Raw genomic sequence first — 25,158 nt, forward strand, 5'->3', positions numbered from 1 at the left:
TTGCTTCCTGTCCCACATGCAGTGGTGCCTCGCTAGACAGTTACCCCGCATGACAGTTTTTTTGCTAAACATTGACTTTTTGTGATCGCTATAGCGATTCGCAAAACAGTGATTCCTATGGGAATTTCGATGGACAATGTTAGGTCCCTGCTTCGCAAACCAATTTTCGCTAGACAACGATTTTGACAGCTCGTGTTTGAAAAACGGGTTTTTCGGGACCTAAACTTCGCAAGACAGCTATTTAAACAGCTGATCAGCAGTTCGCAAAGTGGCTTTCCTATGGCTGATCTTCGCTAGACAACGACAATTCTTCCCCATTGGAACGCATTAAACAGGTTTCAATGCATTCCAACGTGGAAATGCTTTTCACTAGACAATGATTTCGCTAAACAGCAATTTCAGTGGAAATTATCATCATCTAGCGAGGCACCACTGTATAGGTTTCTCAGGAGATAGATAAGGTGTTCAGGCACTCCCATTTCTTTAAGAACTTGCCATAGTTTGCTGTGGTCCACACAGTCAAAGGCTTTTGCATAGTCAATGAAGCAGAAGTAGATATTTTTCTGGAACTCTCTGACTTTCTCCATAATCCATCACATGTTAGCAATTTGGTCTCGAGTTCCTCTGCCCCTTCGGAATCCAGCTTGTACTTCTGGGAGTTCTCAGTCCACATATTGCTGAAGCCTACCTTGAAGGATTTTGAGCATAACCTTGCTAGCGTGTAAAATGAGTGCAATTGTACGGTAGTTGGAGCATTCTTTGGCACTGTCTTTCTTTGGGATTGGGATGTAGACTGATCTTTTCCAATCATCTGGCCACTGTTGAGTTTTCCAAACTTGCTGGCATATTGGATGTACAGTGGGGTCTTGACTTAAGAACGGCTTGAGTTAAGAACATTTTGACTTAAGAACTGCTCTCATAGGAAAATACTGACTTGACTTAAGTACTTAGATTTGAGTTAAGAACTGAAAAAAAACCATGTGGGAGGCAGGGAAAGTGCAAAATGTAAACTTTCAGTTAACTGTTGGCCAGTGAAAAGGGTGCCTTGTCTGCTTCCTCACTCCTCCCAGCGTTTAGAGAGTGGATTGGGAGACAGTCTTCGGACTGCCTGGTCCTGTACTGCCTGGACTGTATTTTCCCTGCCTTCCCTGAACCTTTCTTGACCTAAGAAAAAAAAGAAACAAAATATCCCCCTCTAGTGGTCGAAGGTAGAATAGCAGCTTCCCATTAGTTTCTATGGACAGAAAAGAGCAGATACGGATCAAATGGTTTTCAATGCATTCCTATGGGAAATGCAAATTTGACTTGAGAACATTTTGACTTGAGAACCACCTTCCAATACGGATTAAGTTCTCAAGTCAAGACCCCACTGTAGCTCCTTAACAGCATCATCTTCTAAGATTTTAAATAGTTCAACTGGAATGCCATCACCTCCACTGGTCTTGCTGTTAGCCAGGCTTTCTAAGGCCCACTTGACTTCACTCTCCAGGATGTCTGGCCCAAGGTCAGCAACTACATTGTCTGGGTTGTCCGGGATATCCAAATCTTTCCTCTGTGTATTCTTGCCAACTCTTCTTGATGTCTTCTGCTTCTGTTAGATCCCTCCCATTTTTGTCCTTTATCATGTCCATCTTTGCACAAAATGTTCCTCTAATATCTCCAATTTTACTGAACAGATCTCTAGTTTTTCCTTTTCTATTATTTTCCTCTATTTCTTTGCATTGTTCATTTAAGAAGGCCCTCCTGTCTCTTCTTGCTATTCTATGGAAGTCTGCATTCAATTCTCTGTAACTTTCCCTATCTCCCTTGCATTTTGTTTCCCTTCTCCTCTCTGCTATTTCCAAGGCCTTGTTGGACAGCCACTTTGCTTTCTTGCATTTCCTTTTCTTTGGGATGGTTTTTGTTGCTGCCTCCTGTACAATGTTACGATCCTCTATCCAAAGTTCTTCAGGCACTCTGTCCACCAAATCGAGTTCCTTAAATCTGTTGTTTACTTCCACTGTGTATTCATAAGGGATTTGGTTTAGATTATACCTGAGTAGCCCTGTGGTTTTTCCTACTCTCTTCAGTTTAAACTTGAATTTTGCTATGAGAAGCTGATGATCAGAGCCGCAGTCAGCTCCAGGTCTTGTTTTTGCTGATTGTATAGAGCTTCTCCATCTTTGGATGCAGAGAATATAATCAGTCTGATTTCAATATTGCCCATCTGGTGATTTCCATGTATAGAGTCGCCTCTTGTGTTGTTGGAACAGAGTGTTTGTCATGACCAGCTTGTTCTCTTGACAAAACTCTATTAGCCTTTGCCCTGCTTCGTTCTGAACTCCAAGGCCAAACTTCCCTGTTGTTCCTTTTATCTCTTGGCTCCCTACTTTAGCATTCCAGTCCCCTAGAATGAGAAGAACATCTTTCTTTGGTGTCAGTTCTAGAAGGTGTTGTAAATCTTCATAAAATTGTTCAATTTCAATCTTCTCAGCAATGGTGGCTGGTGCATAAACTTGGATTATTGTGATGTTGAAAGGTCTGCCTTGGATTCGTATTGACATAATTCTATCATTTTTTAGATTATATCCCATTACAGCTTTTCCCACTCTTTTGTTGACTATGAGGGCTACTCCATTCCTTCTACAGGATTCTTGCCGACAATAGTAGATATGATCATCATCTGAGTTGAATTCGCCCATTCCTGTCCATTTTAGTTCACTGATGCCCAGGATGTCGATGTTTATTCTTGCCATCTCCTCTTTGACCACCTCCAGCTTCCCAAGGTTCATAGATTTTACATTCCAGGTTCCTATGCAGTATTTTTCTTTGCAGCATTGGACTTTCCTTTCACTTCCAGGCACGTCCACAGCTGAGCGTCCTTTCGGCTTTGGCACAACCACTTCATTAGCTCTGCAGCTACTTGTACTTGTCCTCCGCTCTTCCTCAGTAGCATGTTAGACGCCTTTCAATCTGAGGGGCCCATCTTCCAGCGTCATATCTTTTAGCCTTTTGTTTCTGATCATGGGGCGTTCTTGGCAAAGATACTGGAGTGGCATTGCCAATTCCTACTCCAGGTAGATTGCGTTTAGTCAGAACTCTCCACTATGACCTGTCCGTCTTGGGTGGCCCTGCACGGCATAGCCAAGTTACTCAAGCCCCTTCGCCATGACAAGGCAGCAATCCATGAAGGGAGGAACCAATTTAGGGGGCTTAAATATTACAAATTTAGACATGGAGAGGAGGTATGCAGAGGACAAAATGACATGTTCAATGGTCCTGCATAGGCCCATCATTTCCGCCATGTACAGGCATATACTATCATAGACTCTTTTGGGCACACAGGACAAGTGTGTGTAACCATGTCAATTTAGTATATGTCCAAATACTGATAATGCACAATGAATAGATCTGATGATCCATAAAAGACCAAACACACACCAAATCCTGTACATAATTCTAAGAGGACGTATTTTCCATGTAAGAATTTTGCAAAATGTTGAAATGGTGGACTTCCTGGTGAATTTCAGAACTACGGTGACCCCACACACCCTTAAGCTGCTTTGATTTTTTCCTCCTGCTTTGAAACATCCTGTTGCAGTCTCAGATCTTCTCTTTTCATAAGCCTGCACCAGCTACTGGAATATATGATGCTTCATTGTAATTATATTTGGTCAAGACAGATGTGCTTTCAAGGGACAGCATGAAAACAGTACGAAAACCTGGTAAACACACTTTCAAAAAGTGCATTCAAAAAGCACTTTCACACAAATGCTCTCTTCTAATACACTGGCACAGCTGATTACTTTTCCCTGGGACACTCCTTGAGGCAACTTTGCTGTTGCTGCATCTAGTTGTAGCCTAGCATGAGAAAATGACAGGAATATTAGACCACACTAGAATTAATATTAGTTCTCACCTCTGTGCACTCATCTCTCTCATCAATCAGCCTTTTAAGATGGAAAACCATACTTCTGGAGAGAGACTCTAGTTCTTCTGGAGCCACATCTGGGAGTTCTAGCCACTGCAAGTCAAATACATTCTCCTGATTATGGGTTACCTAAAATCAAGAAGAAAAACGCACACAAAACCAGAGATTAATCTATCTGTAATTTCTGATTGATGGAAACTTTGACATTGTCAGTGACAAAATAAATGTCTCTGCTTTTATCTTGAGGGCTCCGTCGGAAAAATGCATTTCACTGATCCTTGCCATTTCCATTGATTGAGCATTGTTCCTGCTGATGCAGATGTGTTATGTCCTGCTGCACTTAACAGGACTTCTTCCAGTAAGTGATGCCCAGGACAGCAGGCTACGTAAAAAATTGCATCCCAACGAACTTCTGCAATAATTTGTGCATGAAATAACTTCAACATCTGCCCGTATCAATGTGATAATCAACAACTATGCTCTCTCCTCTATTTCTTATTATGAGCTATGTGAATGCCTCCAGCCTGGAGTTTCAACATTAGGTGTAAGAGAAGTACATGTGCAGAGCATGGGAAAGTTACTTGTTAGGAGTGTACGTGGCAGAATCTCCCACCAGCCTAACTTTTTTTTTTTTTTTTTGGCTATTCCATCTTGGTAATCCTCTCTTTAAATTAATTGTTTTAAATTGAAATTTGTAATTTTATGATTTTATATATTTTTATACTGTTTTGTTTTATTTTGTAAGCCGCCCCGAGTAGACATGGTCTAGAGGGGCGGGGTAAAAATCAAATAAATAAATAAATAAATAAATAAATAAATAAATAAATAAATAAATAAATAAATAAATAAATAAATAAATAAATAAATAAATAAATAAATAAACAAACAAACAAACAAACAAACAAACAAACAAACAAACAAACAAACAGTAACTGGTGAATTCTGGGTGTTGTAACCTAAAGAATTTTTTTTTCAGACTCTGTGCAGAAGGAATGCAATCATAAACTTTACATGTAGTTTCAAATGCTCTCTACGTTGTAATTCTCAGAGCACTGTTGCAGATGTTGCAAAACCATTTAAATGGGTCAAAAGACAAATTGCCAAGGTTTAGTCCTGCATGGAAGCCCTGCTGTTTGGCTTTGAAAGAACTCCTACTTAGGCTTTAAGCCTAAGACCACAGACTTATTCATATTTCAGCATTTACACCACTTATGTCAATTTATTCTGATAGAGTAGAAGTCAGTTCACAGATTGCCAACATCTATCATTGTTGAAGAAGGAAGGAAAGTTGAGTTCAGCAAAATCCCTGATTTCTACTATTGGATGAGTACTCCATTTCTGGATATGATAGAGGCATGTTTGCAATTTCCAAATGGTATCAGTTCAGTTCAACACTTGACATACAATCCTAATGCAAGAACAAACAAGCAAAGTAGGGCAATTTCTCCAAACCAGACATCCTACAGACGTGTGTGACGTGTATGACAGGACTGTATAATCTAATGTGTCTAGATGGCACCCAAGTAGGGAAGCTGAACCAAGCATGCTCTATATAGAGGAACAAACTGACCAAACAAACAAACAAACAAACAAAAAAAACCTAACAACCCCAGACTCTGAAAATTGTGCATGGCTACGACTTTATTATAAATAAGGCAAACTTCTGTGAATAAATCAAATATAATCTACATGTTCTCCATTTGCAACAATAAACTGTGTGTGTGTGTGTGTGTGTGTGTGTGTGTGTGTGTGTGTGTGTGTGTGTGTGTGTGTGTGTGTGTGTGTGTGTGTGTGTGTGTGTGTGTGTGTGTGTGTGTGTGTGTGTGTGTGTGTGTGTGTGTGTGTGTGTGTGTGTGTGTGTGTGTGTGTATAGTCCCAAAATGTCTAGTGACATGAAACTGTGTTGTTTGTATAAACATTACCACTGCTCAAGCAGTGATCTCCAAGAATAGCCAATGACAATATTTATGCTTGTGCTACAATCCTCCATTACTGTTCTGGGAAGACTTTCTAAAAGGCAGAAGTCCAATAGGATAGTGGTCCAAGTCTTCTTGGTGGCAAATACTCACTGTTGTTTAGTTAACAAAGCCAAAAGGAATAGAAAATGCAATGCTAGTTATGAATGTTGTACTCCATCAGCACCACCACAATCTTTTTTTGCTGACACCAGAAAGAGTAAAAGGAGCTTTTACCAACAGGTAATATTACCTCTTGAATGTGGGAAACAATTGCTGCCTGTGTTTCAATATCAAGCTGTTTTATTTTGTCAATGAATTCTTCTTTTCTTTCACACTGTAAAGAGAAATAAAATAGATGCATATACCTGTAAGCCTTTAGAGGGACTCAACACGGCAGTGCAATTATTTCAATGGATTCTGAACCTCAAAGAAGCAATAATGAACAGAGGAGGAGCTTGTAAGAAAGCAAGATCCAAAGAAATATTTTGAGTCAGGGGACATCTAAAGTTTCTAAGCCCATGATGCTGAGCCTGGATTTTACCTTTACCTTTTTGATCTTTGGTTTAATGGATATAGTTAGCCTCATCCAAGCTGTGGATGCTGAAAAAATTGGAACCTTCCTCCCAGTCTAGCTGGTACCAAGATAGGCACCCAAACAAGTACAAACTCTAGTTAATGTACCCTAGTTTTCTATTTTATGGAACACTCTATGTAATGATGTTCACCCTGATCAGTCTTCATTGTTTGGTTGGCACCATATAACAACCCGTTTTTATCTTCATACTTTTCATTCTTATTTTGGAAGAGATTTCATTGCTGTTGCTGATAATTCTTTTATCATTTTTACTGAGGAGATGATGATGATTCAAAAAAAAAAACAGGCACAGTCAAAATTATAAAAAAAACATTGACTGGTATTATAGAACAGATACAAGTTTTAACCAAAAACCTAAGTATCTGTTAACTTGATGATGATGATGATGCCTGGCTATTTTTAATTGTATACTCCATCTTTAAAATGTTTATATTAAAGAACAGTATTAAGAAAATATTGCTGGTGATAGTAATATTTTTATTTTGAATAGTTCCTGGAAAAGACCCAAAAACTGTTAACAATCTGGCTGCAACATTTGGGATCCGCTGAAGTTTTTGAACACGTTCCAAAGGAAGTCCCACATAGAGCACATGTTACAGTAATCCAACCAGGATATAACTAAGGCATGTTTCACTTTGGCCAGATAAGACTGTGAACTCCTGGGAAGGAAACTGGTACACACTGCCTTATACAATTAGTACAGATAATTAATGCATTAAGAATTTCCAAAGGTACAGTAGCGTTATTTTGTTACAGCAAAAGCAAATAGAAGTGTGACACCTCAGAGATCATTATCTGATAAAAAGGTATGTAATTCACATACTTCAAAAGCTTACACCAAGTAAAGCTCTAGTTTCCAAACTGCTTATAATAAATTATTATAGTTAATTATTAGGCAATGAGTATTCCAACTGTGTTCTGTTTTGGAACCTTACCTGCACAGCACAGCCCAACACCAGTAGTAGCAGCTTTTTAATTTCATCCATGCTTTTACCTAAGAGAAAAAAAAACCTGTCTGTTAGTATAGAAACTAAATGATATAGAAGTTCAGCTCAATAGTACAGCTTGTTCATAGTTTTCCTACTTTGGCAGAAGGCTTGACTCTGTGATCCACAAGTCCTTTCAAGCTCTATGATTATATGATTCTAGGACACATATCCCTCAGTTACACTGTAGAACATGCTATATATACTACAATCTTGTTTTGCACTTTTGTTTATCTGTTTGAGGATATAAGATGAAGTGGTTATAACTTCTTAAACTGAAGAAACGCTCTTGTTTTTATAATCTTAATGCAAATCAGTACAGCATTTATTTATTTTTGCAGCTGTGCATTTCCCTTTCTTCAGGGCATCCTACATACTTACGCAAAAAGCAGTTGTCTCTTCCATGTTTAGCTTCAGAATACAGCCTGCTCACTTTTTGCACAGTTTCTGCAGAGGCAATTAAAATTACTGCTAGCCAGAGATTGGCACTAATGTATTACAATCAATTAAGTTATTAAGTTGGACATCTTCAAGCATAATTGGGCCATTTAATTAGTCTTTAATTTAACTTGGCATTTTAACATTAATGTTTCTGCAATGATAAGTAATCAGGTATGAGATGGTGCAAGGAAAGAAAACTGTTGCCTGGTGACAGGACTATTAATGAACTTCATAGTAGAAACCTTCTTTATCTTTCCATTCCAGGATCTGCATAGCCAGCCTGATGAAGAAGAGTCTTAAAATAAGCTTTTAAAAGGATAAGGATAAAGAGATGGGGTTGTAAGAGAGGGGAAAAGGAAAAGTAAGAGAAAGGATTTTGGGAGACTGGGTGAGAAATGGGATTTTCAAAAATTCTTGCAGCTATATCCTTCTATCAAACTCTCAAAACAGGGGCAAAAGGGAAGGGAGAAGTAAAATCACTGATGAGACTGTTCACCTTTATTCTGGTAAGCTTTTGAGTGCAGTAGTGTAGACATAATTTTATTAATTCATTAACTACTAACTTAGTATGTGACCATTTTTAAACTATATTTCAATCTCTACTACAACTTATTCTGTCCACATAACAAAATAGGTTTCATAAAAGATTCAGACTACTCTGATCTACATGGAAGAGTACTTCCATGAGATCTGAGCACATGGAAGTTGTCTTACATTAAATAAACTACTGGGTCATTCTAGTCAGGTGTCCTATATACTGACTGTGGGGCCACTCTGGGACAGTATAGCTTGCTGAAAACCACACCGGTTGGCTCTTTTCTTACTAGGCACAATGAGTAATAGAATTCCTGATCCCTGCTCGAACTCAGAGCTATCCAACCATAGAGAAATATATCCTCCGTGAATTCTGATTATTATTCCTCTTCTATCAAAGACGGAATGTCATCATGGCTTTTTTTAAAAAAACTTTTTGATATACTAGTTCTAAACATTTTGTCCCAGCCTGCAAGCCTTTTTCCCATTTATATTACCTCCAATGATCAACTGTAACAACCTACTTTTACTTCTTAATTTCCTTTTGAAATCATTCAACTAGCAACTTCTTTTCCACCATGCAAGTCTTTTCCTATTTATTATACCTTCAATGATGAGCTGTAACAATTTGCACTTGCTTTTGAAATCATTCAGGTTCACAACTATCACTGCATCTTGGAGTAGTGAGTTATACCGTTTAACTACAAACTTTATGAAGGAGTATTTCTTCTCTCCTCTTCTCTTTTGCTTAGAATGCATCTTCAACACAACTGAGCTACTGGGAATGTCACAGCAGGACTTGCATGGACAACATACATTCCAATTTAAACCTTCTTCCTACTCTAAACAAAGACACAAATTGAATTCCATCGTCTTGTATATGTAATTATGTTCAATTCCACCAGCTACTTGAGCTCTTCTAATGAATCTAACCATCTGCAAAACTCATGAAAAAATTAGTCATATAGCAGTGGATGAGATGGCTAGATCTGTTTAAAAGGTTTCCTGGATAAGAGCTAACAAATAAAAAATCCTTCACAATATGAAGTCTTTAATTGGAGGAAATACCTAGATTTTACATTTTTACTTTACCCTTCAATTATTTTAACAAATACATATTAAGTATTACAGATCTAGAAAAGACATTTACTGACCTAAGATACTAATTTTTCTATAAATTTATACACAGCTATAAATTCACCTATGATGCATCTAGGCAACATAAAACCCAGGATAGGCATAGAAGGCTCGTGTGAATTTCCCACTGGCTCTGAAGACTGTGTTGACTCTGTTGTATGCCAATGGCTTCTACAATTCACAAGCTTCTGCAATTTTCACTTAGAGATACAAAGTAAACTAGAGAATTGATTTTGAACTTATGAGCAGCATCAAGATTAATGATCACTAAGAATTTGGAAGAGAATGCATGATTTTCAGTTAAAAGAATATAGTAGTATAAAGAAGTAAGGAACATATGTAGCTATTAATGATAAACTAACATGTAATATTAAAGTAGAGAAGTGATTTTAAAGAGTTATACTTTCACAGATATCTGGAAAGAATTCTTTGATTATGTGTTAATAAAGAAGATGGGAAGTGCACTGTCACAAGAATCAAAGAATCACTACAATTTTGGAAGGGGAAAGGGACTCCATAAATGGAAGAGAACTGACTACATCTTCAATGTCCTGGGGGAATACACACACTTTTGTTACAATTGTTTAGAACGTTTGTGTCATAAGGTTTTTAATGTATTGCTATGTGTATAATGTCTTGTTTTGTTTTATGTTTTTTATTAATAATAATAAAAAAGATACAAAACAACCATGAACAAAACACCTCTTTTAACAAGGTGGTCCCATTCTAGAAACACTGGAAATCAAGAAGTATAAAGATACTGAGTTGACCAATAAGCTCTGGGAGTTCAAATACATTTTACTGCTTTGGCATCTCAGATGAGTGTGTCCTCTTTGAGGCCAAATTGGCAGAGATTGGCTCATTTTGGCTAAAATCTGGCTATACGTCCAAGCTTTTGGGGCTCAATGACTGTGGAGTGCTTCTGGCTAGTCTGACTGTGGGCTGAGTCTTCTATTTGTTTATTTTGCTATATTGTTTTAAATTCTTCAGAGAGGGTGTTCTGTTTTGGTTAATTGCTTTAAGCTACAATTACTGTCTATGCCCTACACAGAACTCTCTGAATACAGATTAGGAAATAAACATTTTAATGAATAATAATACTGAATTCAAATGTTAGTGGTTAGTGTTAAACAGAAAGTCCTGTGCAGTATAGTTCTCCCACAAACAAAACTCCATCACTCTTTCCACCTTTCAGTGAAGGACAGATGCACAAGGGACAAACTGTGCAGAAAAAAAATGTATTAGTCATTACTTGGGATACTAATGGGTAAGTAAAAAATGCAGAAGGCATGTGATGAGATTGTTGGTGGCTCTTTAAATATATTGCCTGACCCAATTCTGATGAAATGGATTATGTTCCAGATAACAAAATGTAGATGGACTTTACATTTTATTATTTTAGTAGTTATTTATTATTATCTGCTTCAGCTGTATACCTACCAAAACATATATCTGAAGTACGTATATATTCACCTTGGCGACTGAAAAATATTAAACACCTCATCCAACTTCAGTACTTTTTCCTTCCTTCCTACTGATTTTTTCTTACTGGTTGAACTCCTGCTGCACTGTTACACAAGTGGAAATCAAAAGGTGTGACATTATCGCTGCACAAGAGTGCAGCAATAGATGCTGTGCAACAGAACAAACCAGCATTCCATCAGACAATTCAAAAACTTAAGGTATTCCAAACAAAAACTTGTAACTTTGAAACTGGACCTTGGATCAACAAAAAAATTAACACAGAAGACAGCCTGCATTTGCTCTGTGCCAAATCTGGGGATATTTGGGCAAAGAGTTTTCAAGCTATGATTTTAAAAAAAGTAAAAGTAGAACCATTCACACTTGTAAAACAAAACAAAAACCCAGCCCTGACAATTGCTTTGTGTTCAAGTGAGAAGTGATTAACTGATGAGAAAACGAGTCAGCTTCTGGGATATTCCCTTGCATGGTGTCACATTGTGAATGGTAGTGAGCACAAGAGGATATCCTGTAGACCATCGTGACTGCTGTCACTGGTATTGTCAACATTCAGGCTGCCATTTGCTATGTAAAGCTTGGTAGTATCTTTTTTTTTTTTTTTGCTGGCAAAGCAGGCACGGTATTTTGCAGAAATATCAGGCCATTTCCTGGGTGTTTGGATCATGAGTACATAAGCATATCCCACATTCATAAACCAAATTTTTTTCTAAAGAATTGAATCCACTTCTCCCTAGCCAGCAATTCAGGAGTTCATTGCAGGATTAGGGCACATGCACCCCACACGTGGTGACTTATTACCAGCTAGAAGTAAATTAATGTTACACCTTTTGCCTTCTACCTGCATAACAAGTAACAGCATTTCATATATTGGCTTTCAGGAAGCTTTTATTGTAACAGAATTATCTTTCATTAGGCCCATCTGCATGTTTTTATTTTTGTGTATGTATTATATATCATCAAATTGCTCCAGTTATCATGATGGTAGGAATTAATGAGCACCAAAAGTTCCTACTATTAACAACCTTGTTGATGCCTCATGCAATAAAGGTCATGGCTTCCCTGTTGAATCAAGCTTCTTTACTGAGCCCCACTGCAGAAGATTACTGCCAAATCTCCTATTTTGTGTTAGGGTTGTTTTTTCTAGTACAACCCTATACAAAGCATTCCTTTAGGTTACTCTTGGATTAAAGCTCACTGGATCAAGTTAACAGGTTCATCTTCTCCTCAGGTTCATTTTCTCCTGTTTACATGAAGGCAAACAAGCACACAGAAAAGCTACTAATAAGATTCAGTGACAAAGCGTCTTGGGCTAACACCTTCCTAGGCTCTACCATATGCCAGCCATCAACTAAGAACAACTCTGTCACAGCAGATAGTCTGCATTGTCCTTTAATGTCTACATTTGCATGACCGAGATGCTTGCTTCATAGTCCAGCTGAGAAGGTAAAACCATATGGATAATTAAATGATCACTATGTGTCTGTTGTCTTATTGGAAGGTGTCAGGAAGGCACCTCAGGGGACTAAGTTCTCAGTAAAGCAGCAGAACAAGCAGGTGGCAGACACGCTTACTAATGAGTCCATCTTGATTCCCTTAAGGCTCAACTAAATGGAAAATGGATAGCTGTAAGCAGTACAGGCTGGTTCCATTTTTGATGTCCTTCTGCAAGCAGGTGAAGGCCTTCCTCTTCAGGCAAGCTTTCCCTCAGTGATTGGTTGCCTGAGTGGTGTTTTTAAATGAACTGCTGTGTTTACTGCTTTAAATGTGTTTTTGGTGGTGGTAGTGGGTCAACCGTTTCTCAGTGTGATATTTGTTTGATTCTTTTAAAATATTTATATACTTACCGTTTTTAGCTTTAAATGTTGTCTTTTAATTATGTAAGCCACCCTGCATCTTATTTTAAGGAAAAAGGTGGGGTAAAATACTTTAAATAGATAAAATACAAAAATAAGAGTTTTTAGGAAAACTGAAATGACAGACCTATCATGTTGTAAATCACAACCAAGCACAAGTTGTTACCAACACAATGCTGGTAAGAATCCCAAAATAGGAGATTAAATCTTACATGTTAATGCTAGTTCCAATCAGAATAGAGTCATTTGATTGATTTCTTATTTGTAAATTAATACTTATGAAGATCCTCTTGACTCAATGAATCATTCTAGATAGGACTATCAATTAAATTCAGACCTAATATATTTATAATGGAAAATAGGGTCTATGTTATCAGAAAACACAGACTATGGGTGTATTTCTCTCATACATATATACTGTACACATTTCTGTGCATTTCTATTTTATTGATTAATTGGAGGTAAAAAAACAGAAGCAGTAATGGCCTTGAAGCTGTGATAGTCATACACAAAGAAGTGAGCTAGTGTTCACATAGCCTTTATTCAGGCATTCAGAACTCACATGTACCACAGGTAGAGAGGAGCACAGTCACATTTCCAGTGCTGTCTATCTTTTACATTTCAACAATGATGTACAGGAAGAAGAGAGACTCCGATATCTGTGGAAGCATTTCACATGAATTGGGAGTCTGGAAAACCAGCACTCTGATGCATGGACAACCCAAGCTACAGTATATCTTCAGACTCTTTGCCCTCCACATATAGAAGAAGGCAGGCAACAGATACAGAGAGGGTGGAATATTAGCACACTCATCTACCTATGGCAAGTGAGTCCTAGTTCTGAATGCCTGAATATGGCTCAAGAGAATTTGGCAAACTGCAATCAGTTACAAAAGGCTGTCACAGTATATCCATGGTTTCAGCAAGGGTGATGGCTGACTGTTTTACAAAAACAGATGAACGGGTCATCCTCCATTTTGTGTTAAATCCATTCTTCAGTATCTATGTTTTTCAGTTCCAGAAAAGGCAGACTGCATTTAGATTACGAGGAGTTTAAGCACTCACATAATACAGCATTATCTTTATGGCCTTCTTTTATTAATTCAATTCTTTGCTTGCACAGTAGCCCAGGCAACCCAGAATATGTACTGAGCCCCTTCTCTGTTTGCTTCATGCATCTGATAACACAATGCTTCTCTTGCCTTCAAAACCATGTAGCCACAATAAACTGAGAGTAAGGCATAGTAGAACTCTGGCCAGTTGGGTCTGAAGAAGCACCATTAGAAAAGGCGAGTATTATTTAAATTTTTAACACAGTGGCATTCCCCTTATTTTCTGAAAATTCCATGGCAGCCGCTGTCACACTAGGTCACTGAGCCATTAAACCTAGGGATTTGTAGGAAGGCCATCTGCTCCCCACTGTGGGCCGACGCCTTTAGGTCATGAGGGAATAAACGTGTACTATGGCAGCCTCTCAACAATACAGGCCGTCAGGACCCTCCACCCCACCCTCACACAGGAAAGGGATGGTGAGAAACAGATGGTGGGATTGTGGAAGGAGGGAGGGAAAGGGATTAGGAGACCAACAACACATAGATAAAAAGGTAAAGACATAAAACCAGAAACAGCAAAACAATAGGAGTGTGCTTGGAAACAGTGAAATGGGAAGGCAATAGAACAAGGCCTTAAAATTAAGGCACGGGATTAGTGCAGATTGCTACTTCGAAGGTTTATTCCCAAGGAAATTTGCCTATGAGGCAACTTACAAAAGACATTACAGATCTCCTTGTGCCCCTTTTCTCATTTATGCACAGAACCCATTTGTATTCTGCAACCAACACACACACGGGGGGGGGGGGAGAGATAGATATAGATAGATAGATAGATAGATAGATAGATAGATAGATAGATAGATAGATAGATAGAGAGATAGAGAGATAGAGAGAGAGAGAGAGAGAGAGAGAGAGAGAGACAGACAGACAGACAGACAGAGAGAGAGAGAGAGAGAGAGAGAGAGAGAGAGAATTGTCTATTCTGTTTATGGACCACAGTATGACAATGACAAATTCCAAAGAGCAACAACTCTTGATGACAATGTGTGTGTCAACAGATACAGACTGGCAAATCCTAGGCACTGTTACCTGGGACTAAGTACCATTAAACTCAGTCTGTTGGCTCAATTAAAGGGGAAAAACAAAATGAGAAGAAGAGAGGAAAAATCAAAGGATAAGATCTAGTAGTATCTTAACGAGCCTTGTGGCACAGTAGTTAATCTGCTGTATTGTTAAACTCTGTGCATGATCCATGTTCAATCCCAAATAGCCGGCTCAAGGTTCACTCAGCCTTTCATCTTCCCAAGTTAGTAAAGTGAGTACTATTATATTATGATATAGAATTTACTCTTAGTAAATAAACCAAAGTTTGCTAACAGGCATCCATCTTAAAACAGGTGTGCAGCCACAGAGTCAGCACATGAAGCTGATGAAATGCGTAGTGGACACGAGGTAACGTCTGGGAGAAGACATCAGGTGATGTGCCCGGTGATTGGTTGTTCAAACTATATAAGTGCTGCACAATGGTCATGTGCGGAGTGTTGTTGTGGAAGGTTCCTGCACGAAGTGCTGTCCGTTTATTTACTGAGAGTGGATTATTGAGTCTGTTGACTAATGTACATAATTCTCTTGTACACAGTCTGCAAATACAACTGTCTCTGTGAGTCTCTTTGCTGTCAGCCTGGAAGACTGACTTGTCTTGGAGCCATCTTCACACCCCAAATCTTGACAAGTACCCAGCTTGCCGGGTGTGTGTGTGTCTATGTAGCCTGAATAATTAAATTGTACATTGTCTGAGAATACCTTAAGTACCATGGGGCAATATATAAGCAGTTTGCATTTTTATTTTAAAGAGTAACAGATTTTTTAAGGTTTTGTGGATCAAAATCCCCCTCTTTGCACACATAGAGTGCTCATAGCTTGCTATGCATTGAACCAAATATTAGTCTTTAAGGTGCCACAAGATCTTGTCCTTCATTCTTCTTGAGTATCAATAGACTTGCTACCATTTGATTTTTCATTTCAAATGTATGCAGATGTTTTATTCTTTACTACATTTGGGGCTCCTTGGAGAATTACCAAGAAAAAGTGAGGAAGGAAACTGGATGTGAAAAACAAACTTACCAGTGGGAGTTTAAATATTTAATTAACACAGGGTGGGGGAAAAACCTGTGGAAACCCTTCATTTTTCACATGGCTTCAAGAGGAAGGAATGTTGATTTGTTTGTGAACAATTATGTCATCTCAGAACAGGAAGATAGATTTCAACCAGTTCTAAAGGTTATCAGCATTTGCCTAGATTCAAAATCTTTTGACTGAACTTCTAAGCAGGCTACCATAATACGTGGTCCACCAAACAAAATGCTGCTCACTAGGTAATACCATAGTAAAGCTTCAGCTTTGCTGCCTTCCCATTCTGCAGCAGGGTTATCAAGAGATTTGTACATTGCAATGTTAGGTCACAAATGGAGAGGTCAATATAACGTAACTAATATCTCCAACCACATTTGTATGCAGACATTTCATTAGTAATAGACAAGTAACATCCAAAATTCAAAGAACTGTGTCAGTTAATGTACACTCACAGAAGGAGTTTTATACAGTACAGTGGTGCCTCGACTTACGAACGTCCCGACATACGACCAGCTTTGGCTGCAACTTTTGCTTCGACTTGTGGCCGGAGCTTCCAGTTACAAACAGAAAAAGGCAGGGGAAAAAGATGAAAAATTCAAATTGCTACCTGTAGGTAGTTTATTTGTAGCTCTTTCGCCCCAGTAGTTAGAGAGTTAGCGATAGGAGGAGGCTGCCTGGTGAGGTAAGGTGCTGCTTTCTGTTTTTTACAAACTGTTCTGGGTGGGTTTTACAGTGAGGTTTTGGGCTGGGGGGTTATGTTTCTGGGTTGTGAAGGGTCTTGGGGGGTTGTTTGTTTGTTGGAGATTTTTCTCCTATTTCCAATGAGTCTTAGGGAGTTTGTTTTTTGGAGTTTTGCTTTTTCCCCCATTTCCAATCTGTCTTGCATGCTTCACTTGCTTTTTGCTTTGCTTTTTCCCCATTTCTGATGTCTTGCATGCTTCGCTTGCTTTTTGCTTTGCTTTTTTCCCCATTTCCGATCTGTCTTGCATGCTTCACTTGCTTTTTGCATTGCTTTTTCCTCATTTCCGATCTGTCTTGAGTGCTTTGCTTGCTTTTGCATTGCTCCTTCCTCATTTCCATCTGTCTTGCATGCTCTGCTTGCTTTTCTCCCCCCGCCCCTTCGGCCGGAAGGGATTAATCATGTTTCCGATGGGTTTTGCAGTGATTTTTTGTTTGTGTGTGTGATTTTTTTTCTTCGGCCAGAATGGATTAATTGCATTTCAATGCATTTCAATGGGAAATGGTGCTTCGACTTACGACCATTTCGACTTGCGTCCATCTTCCGGAACGGATGAAGTTCGTAAGTTGAGGCACAACTACTGTATCTTCCCAGCCCCAAACAGTCTATGACAGGAGGACAAAAAAATGTTCACAACGTGTTGAAATCCAAAAAAACAGGATCTCAAGTCACATACCTTGTGATGCCTTCCGTTGTGTCTAGCAGAGGTGTAACAGTGAGAAAAAAACAGGTTCCAAGTTTACTCCATGACCACTCTAGGCAGGATTAAGAAAGAATCATACCTGAATCCTTCAGGAGCTGGTGTCAATTATATTATGCTGGACTGACCAAGGATCTGATTCAGCATAAGAGGGCTTTCTATGTTACTATATATTTTTTATTTAAAGCTTCCAACATGATTACTCAGATGTCCTTGCACAGTGATTGGAAAAGGGTAAAAACAGTACCTATGACTGTACAGGATTCTTCATATAGGATTTTACTATAATCCCCAAGTAATCAGAAATCACCAGAATGCCTGAACCCTGCAATGCAATGTAACATAGGGGAGATATGCAAACATACAACATACTTGATCTGGAATAGCACCTAAACCTGCCACTTGCTATGTAAGTGCCCTATAACCTACTCCAAACAGGAAATCTCCAGTAACGAGCTCATCCAATCAAGCCAGAATCAACATATCTCTTTGCCAGATCCCATACCTTCCTTCCTTTCAGTCATTCCACTACTTCCTCAAACACACTGCATTAGAAGGTGGCCAACAATTAGTTTACCACTCACTTTCCACAAACTCTGCCACTACTTCTCTACCTGGGGCAAGCTGTACTACTATGTGTACTTAAAAAGACATTATTTTAGCCACCAGAGAAGATCAAGCAAGGAAATGAGCAGCTTTATATTCTGACCAGATCCCTGCCATTAGCCTTTGTCTTTGGTTCCTTTTCTGGCTAGTGTTTACATTGCATCTGATATTGTTAACTTTAACATGCTTTGTTTGATGGTAAAACAGACTCTGCTTGCAATATTTTTACAAGGAAAACTTTTGAGGAGGGACAAATATTTGTGGTTGGCACAAAATTAAACACATAGATTACAAACAAATTCTAATTCTTTAGAGATGTGAATGCCAGGAGAGATCAGCTTTATTATCTTGGCTACAGTCCAACAATGATCTTGGGATTCGGGCATTAGTTCAATTAATACTCTAGAAGAGTGCTCCCATCATAATGGACACACAGACACAGCTCAGAATTATGTTTGCTTTTAGTAACTGGATCAGTGCATGAGTCTGAATTTACTGCTAACATTTTCATTGTTTTCCTGCTTTGGTTCTCTCTCTCTCTCTCTCTCTCTCTCTCTCTTTATTTCTTTAACCTTCAGGTAAGTTTAAAAAATAAGTCCTCTTCCTTATATAGGTTTATATATTTCTCATTTCTCCCCTGTACTCTATGTACTTTTATGGATAAAAGATACTAATAAAAAGAGCAGTGGAAACTAAGCAAGAGGGAGTAACCATGTCATAGTACAGTGCCTCCCAACCTTGGATGCCCAGGTGTTCCTGGATGAAAACTCCCAAAAGCTTTCATCACTACCTCTGCTGGCCAGAATTTCTGGTAGTTCTGGTCCAAGAACATCTGGGGGCACACTGTTGGGAACCACTGTATATTAAATTCCTAGGGGGTCAAGTTAGAAGACACACATGCTGCATGTTTGGAGATACCACAGCACACCAGGCCCTCTTGTCTTCCATTGCCTCCCAGAGTTGTGTCAAATTCATGTTGGTTGCTTCGATGACACTGTCCAACCATCTTGTCCTCTGTCGTCCCCTTCTCCTCTTGCCCTCACACTTTCCCAACTTCAGGGTCTTTTCCAGGGAGTCTTTTCTTCTCATGAGATGGCCAAAGTACTGGAGCCTCAGCTTCAGGATCTGTCCTTCCAGTGAGCACTCATGCATATTATACCATACCAATGTTACAGCCACTCAACTTTGTGTTAGAAAATTCCCAAAGATGGATCTCGACCTTGGAAATTAATTGTAACATGTATAACCCTCTCCACAAGAAAAAAGCCTCTTGCCAGAATTTCCCCCTCAAAAGAGGAATGCTGTATTAGTATTGCTCCAATACTGTACTTCATTGTGTTTAATAATGTAATTTACAGAGTTTTTAGTTGGACCTGTTTGTAACTTGCCTTGGGTCTTACAAGTGAGAAAAACAGGATATCAATGAAATAAATGACTAAAAGAAATGAAGGAAGGAAAGTTTTTTTTCCTAGTACAAAACAGTTATTTAGTTGGAGTGCAAGTTCTAGGAAGGTCTAGCAGAAGCAACCAGGAAAGCTCAAAAGGAAGGGAGGGAGTAAAAGAACAACAACATGCTGACAGTTAAGAGGTCAGTAGACTTTCACCAAATTCTAATGAAAAACTAACCCTTGAGGCAAGACTTTAACAGGCAGAATCCTCAAAGCAAGTGTCAGGGAGAAAAATACCTCGCATGTTAGGAGGTACAAAGTCCCACTATAAGAATGCCTGGTGTGCCATTGCTGACATCAGGAAAAATGAGAGATGGGAAAGGCAGCAGGTAGAGCTGGGCAGGAGGCTGAAATGAAATGAGTATTTCAACCCTAGTACAGTATCTTAAAAATGATCATTATTTATACATGTCACCATCTTGAAAACTACTTGAAGCCCACCCAGGTTCCACAGGCCTTTTTACATCAAAAATGTATTAAACAAGCTGGTATGCATTGATGTGATTGCAGGATGCTCTAAAACAAAGGAATCTTTGTTTTCTCAAGCATTTTGGAAAACTCTCATAGCCCATTGCTATTGACCTTACTGGCTGGTGCTGCAGGGAGCTCTAGGCCAAACACCTTCTCCCTTCTTGCTCCAACATACGGTTCATTGATTTAAGGTGCATTTTCAACATCATACCCATATAAACACCAGCCACACTATCTTGCCAACATGCGTACATCAACTTTAGAAACTCTTCAGATAACTGGTGGAACTCAAAACGGTCTGAAGGTTAGCCATGATAAACTCTAGTTTAACATTAAATCCTGCCCTATGGCTTTCTGTTACAGTTGTGTTCAAAATTATTCAACCCCCAATGCTGTAAAGGGGTTTAGGGACTATAGTGTACATTTGGAATTGTATTCAGAATGAAATCCTACAAGGACGTTTTAAAGAACCAAATGCAACTAAAATAACATCAATTGTTTATGTAATACAGTAGTAAATGTTTCTTTTGTGGTTTCTTCATTGCCACAATTATTCAACCCCTTAAAGACTACCACTCTGAAGAAGAGAGGTTCATTCAGGTGTTTTCGATCAGGTATTGAAAACACCTGTGGATGTCACCGAGCACCAATCAAGCATAATAAGCACCAATTAGGCAGCTTTAAAATGACTGTGATACTCAGCTCCTTCTAGACATTTACTGGTGTGGTTACAAACATGGTGAAGTCAAGAGAATGGTCCAGGAAGACAAGAGAAGAGGTGATTTGTCTTCACAGGAAGGGCAATGGCTATAAGAAGATTGCAAAGAAGTTAAACATACCAAGAGACACCATAGGAAGCATCATTCGCAAATTCAAGGCAAAGGGCACTGTTGAAATGCTACCTGGTCGTGGAAGAAAGAAGATGCTGACTTTGACTGCTGTGCGCTACCTAAAGCGTAGAGTGGTGAAAAGTCCCCGTGTGACTGCTGAGGAACTGAAAAAAGATTTGTCAGATGTGGGTATAGAAGTTTCAGCTCAGACAATAAGGCGCACACTGCGTAATGAAGGTCTCCATGCCAGAACCCCCAGGTGCACCCCCTTGCTGTCTCCCAAGAATAAGAAGAGTCGACTGCAGTATGCCAAAAGTCATGTGAGCAAACCACAAAAGTTGTGGGATAGTGTTCTGTGGACTGATGAAACAAAATTAGAACTGTTTGGGCCCATGGATCAACGCTATGTTTGGAGGAGGAAGAACAAGGCATATGACGAAAAGAACACCTTGCCTACTGTGAAGCATGGCGGAGGGTCAATAATGCTTTGGGGCTGTTTTGCTTCTGCAGGTACAGGGAAGCCTCAGCGTGTACAAGGTACCATGAATTCTCTTCAGTACCAGGAGATATTGGATGAAAATGTGATGCAGTCCGTCACACACCTGAGGCTTGGGAGACGTTGGACCTTTCAACAGGACAATGATCCCAAGCATACCTCCAAGTCCACTAGAGCATGGTTGCAGAGGAAAGGCTGGAACATTTTGGAGTGGCCATCGCAGTCACCAGACTTAAATCCGATTGAGAACCTCTGGTGGGACTTAAAGAAAGCAGTTGCAGTGCGCAAGCCTAAGAATTTGACTGAACTGGAGGCTTTTGCCCATGAAGAATGGGCGAAGATACCCGTAGATCGCTGCAAGACACTTGTGTCAAGCTATGCTTCACGTTTAAAAGCTGTTATAACTGTAAAAGGATGTTGTACTAAGTACTAAGATTGAATGTCACTTGGGGGTTGAATAAAAACTAATAATGATGTGAGCACAGAAAAGACATTTGTGGTTATTTCATTATAAACTTAAGGTTATATTTCTCTGACCTACAAGTGCCTCTTTCATGTAAATGTAAGCAAGATGACTGAATGATCAAAATCAATGTCAAAATGGCCAAAACATTCAATTTCAGTTGGGGGTTGAATAATTTTGAACACAACTGTAGGACTCATGCAGAAATGAACACGTTTGAACAAAGGGCTCACTGCAGGAAACACACATGGAAGGGCTGGTTCTGTACCGGCCCACCTTCTATTGATGCACAGGGAGGCAACCAACAGATAATGACCACTGCTGTATAACCTGTTAGAACCAGCTTCCTGTTTTTGAAGCACAGGAAAACATACCTGCTTTCCCTCTGTTTTCAGTAAGGGCCCATAGATGGTTTAAAAAAAAATGTCCTGGAACTTGCCCTTAGCTGATAGCTAAGCCAAGAATTCCAGACTACTATGACAATGGCCCTGTGCATTGCTGGCAAAAAGCTGAGGGAAGAAGACCCGCAGCTGAAATCACAACTCTTTAGTCTCTCATTGTTACCTTTTGGATGACTGCAGCATCACAATGCCAACGGCCTAGGAAATATTCTTCCACCATATGACTCTGAGGCATAGGTGTAGTACTGTTATTCCATGGAAGCAGAACATTTCCACACTCTGTAAATGCTTATGCTTGACCTTAGTCTGGATAACAAGAGCAGAAGCCAGCAGTCATACGCCAGTATCAAGCCTCCCTTCTTCCTCAGTGTCAAACCAGTATCAGTTTGGCAAACTGCAGACAGTGGTATTAAAGCTTTTCATTTAAACTTAAGTGGGACACAGTGTCACAAGGCTACTCACCAGACAGAGGATCTTTGCCAACTATTAAGACATTTGGCAAATTCATTATAATCAGCTGCTGAAGGATCTCCTAGAAAGAGAGGAAGAGAGAGAGAGAGAACAGTAAAAACTGGTTATTAAATAGTATCAGCTCAAATGAACAAATCATGGCCACAAAGGAGAAATTAAGTGGCACATCAGGGGTTTGCAACCTCTTCAGCAATTTTCTGTGGGCTTAGGGTTGAGCACATATTAATCCACTCCTACATGTCAGCAATCTTCTTTTGTTGCTGGGTGGGAGTGGAGAGCCTTTTAGTTAAATATGACTTTTTCTTCACTGTTAGGAGTTGTACACAGATAATACCCATGCAATTAATTTATATATCCAGACAGCAACAAAACTCACAAAATGATTACAGAAGAACTAACATGAGACAGATTGATCCAATAAAGGAAGCCACAGCATTTAGTTATGCAACAAACTATATCGCTTTCCTGCATTTGAGGAAATTGTAGGGGGTCAGCATACCAGGTGTGCAATGGATGTGCCTCATCCTGTGAAAACCTCCTTGATAATCAAAGTATCTCCCATACCAGGCAAGATCTGAGAAGGGCTGTTAATGGTAGACCCTTCTGAATTCATAGGCCCCTAAGCTGGAAGTGACAGAACATGTAAACAATAGAAATGAAAAACTCTAAGAAGAGCAAAGGGACAAGAGCTAAAGCAAACCAAGAGAGGTCTTCTGCCCATTTAAACATGGCTAGTCAAGGTCAATTAGGGTCAGAGGGTTAAGGAAGCAACATCTGCCCTGCAGACTTGCTTTAAAGTCAGTCTCGGCCTTGAATATATCCTGGGAAAACTGATTAAAAGGTCAGAGAGCAAGTTAGCAAACAGAAAGTTGGGTAAAACATAACTGAAAGGACATGAGGGCAATAGTCCATTTTTTACTTGGAATCCAGGCAAACCACAAGATAAACAGCCGTTAAAGGTTGCTGTTACATACAGTTACCAGATTAAGAATAGATATTGTTCAACCATTTAATTTAAAAGACTGTCACAGTGCCTTTTATTTTGGGAATGAACATTCTTGTAGTTGCTAGGGAAGGTTAGTTTATTAGACTTGAGCCAAATAAAGTGCTTTAAACAGAAGGCGTGATAAAATACACAATAACATGTAAATCTTATGAAATATATGTTCAACAGAGGAACTAAATGCTATACCGCTTGGCACTTACCCAGATGATAAGCCAGGACTTCATTCCACATTGCCAAGAGTTCCTATTGCTAGCACAGCTTATACAAGCAACTAGAATTTGGTTTCAATAGTTTCAATGTTTTATTTTGTGTTTTAAATTATTTGACTTTAAATTGCTTTAAATATCCTGTGATTTAAATTGTTTTATATAGCTTCCTCTTACCTTTACACACACACACACACACACACACACACACAGAGAGAGAGAGAGAGAGAGAGAGAGAGAGAGAGAGAGAGAGATTTTATCAGACAATACATGTCACTTCCTTTCTACAACTCACCCCCCTTGAAAAGCTGTATTAAATTTGCCAACAACCAGTCATTATGAAATATGGCTCAGTTGACATAAGAGGAGACCACCTCCAGTGGTGTCGAACTGTGGCCCTCCAGATGTTCTTGGCCTTCAACTCCCAGAAATCCTGGCCAGCAGAGGTGGTGGTGAAGGCTTCTGGGAGTTGAAGTCCAAGAACATCTGGAGGGCCATAGTTCGACACCGCCCTAGCCCACTCTGTTGACTCCATGTGACCAGCAAGAAGTCTGAAGAGTGGAGGTTCTTGCTTGCATGTAGGCTATGCACACATGGCTTTACTTGGTTTCCACCTGCACAACTAGATACGTAGATAAACTTTCAGTCTAAGGACTGTACTCTGTACTCTAAAGAATTTGATTATAAATCATGAACACTCATAGTGATGTAAATTTGTCACTCATAAAGGTGCTAGAACACTTTCACTTTTGTATGCTGAAACAGACCAACACCTTTCTGAAACTGCAAGAACAGGAAATCTTTTACCTAGAAGCAATTTAAGGCTGCTGGCACAAAGGACTGCACTGTTTTGACCCACACCATTTAAAAAAAGCATGTTTATCTGCAGCAGATCAAGAAAAAGGGAGGGAGGAAAGGTGGAATGAAAGCTATGCAAATAGATTGCACACTTCCTTCTTCTGATGTGGTACAGAGGGGGACAATCTAAGACATAGTCCTGCCTCCTCAGTTATCGCAAATAAAATGAAACTGATAGATTAAGGCAAATATTAGTAAGTAAATATGAGAACAAGTCATGGCCACAAAGGACTTTTGTTAAAGCAAATCCACAGTTATGGAGACGTAGAATCATAAAACTGTACAGTTAGAGAACATGCCCCCAAGGGTCATACCAAACCATGCCAGAACACATCTCCCACGTCTGATCCTAAGTCCTACAGTATTCTCTCTTAACAGAGTC

At 39.3% G+C, this 25,158-nt stretch overlaps 1 protein-coding gene across 6 annotated transcripts in view; it reads right to left on the minus strand.

Annotated features, from left to right (window-relative positions):
* Positions 1 to 25,158, minus strand: part of CCDC88C (coiled-coil and HOOK domain protein 88C) — a 122,935-nt gene that overhangs the window by 49,697 nt on the left and 48,080 nt on the right. For all 6 annotated transcript variants that reach the window (XM_072986575.2, XM_020807587.3, XM_078383728.1 and 3 more), the window contains exons 4-7: positions 22,698 to 22,767; positions 7,399 to 7,457; positions 6,119 to 6,202; positions 3,899 to 4,039 (exon numbers count right to left, since the gene is read on the minus strand). In XM_072986575.2, the coding sequence (XP_072842676.2) occupies positions 3,899 to 4,039; positions 6,119 to 6,202; positions 7,399 to 7,457; positions 22,698 to 22,767 (354 nt within the window). The remainder of the gene's footprint in view (positions 1 to 3,898; positions 4,040 to 6,118; positions 6,203 to 7,398; positions 7,458 to 22,697; positions 22,768 to 25,158) is intronic.

The sequence above is a fragment of the Pogona vitticeps genome, chromosome 1, assembly GCF_051106095.1.
Source record: "Pogona vitticeps strain Pit_001003342236 chromosome 1, PviZW2.1, whole genome shotgun sequence".
Taxonomy (NCBI): Eukaryota; Metazoa; Chordata; class Lepidosauria; order Squamata; family Agamidae; genus Pogona; species Pogona vitticeps.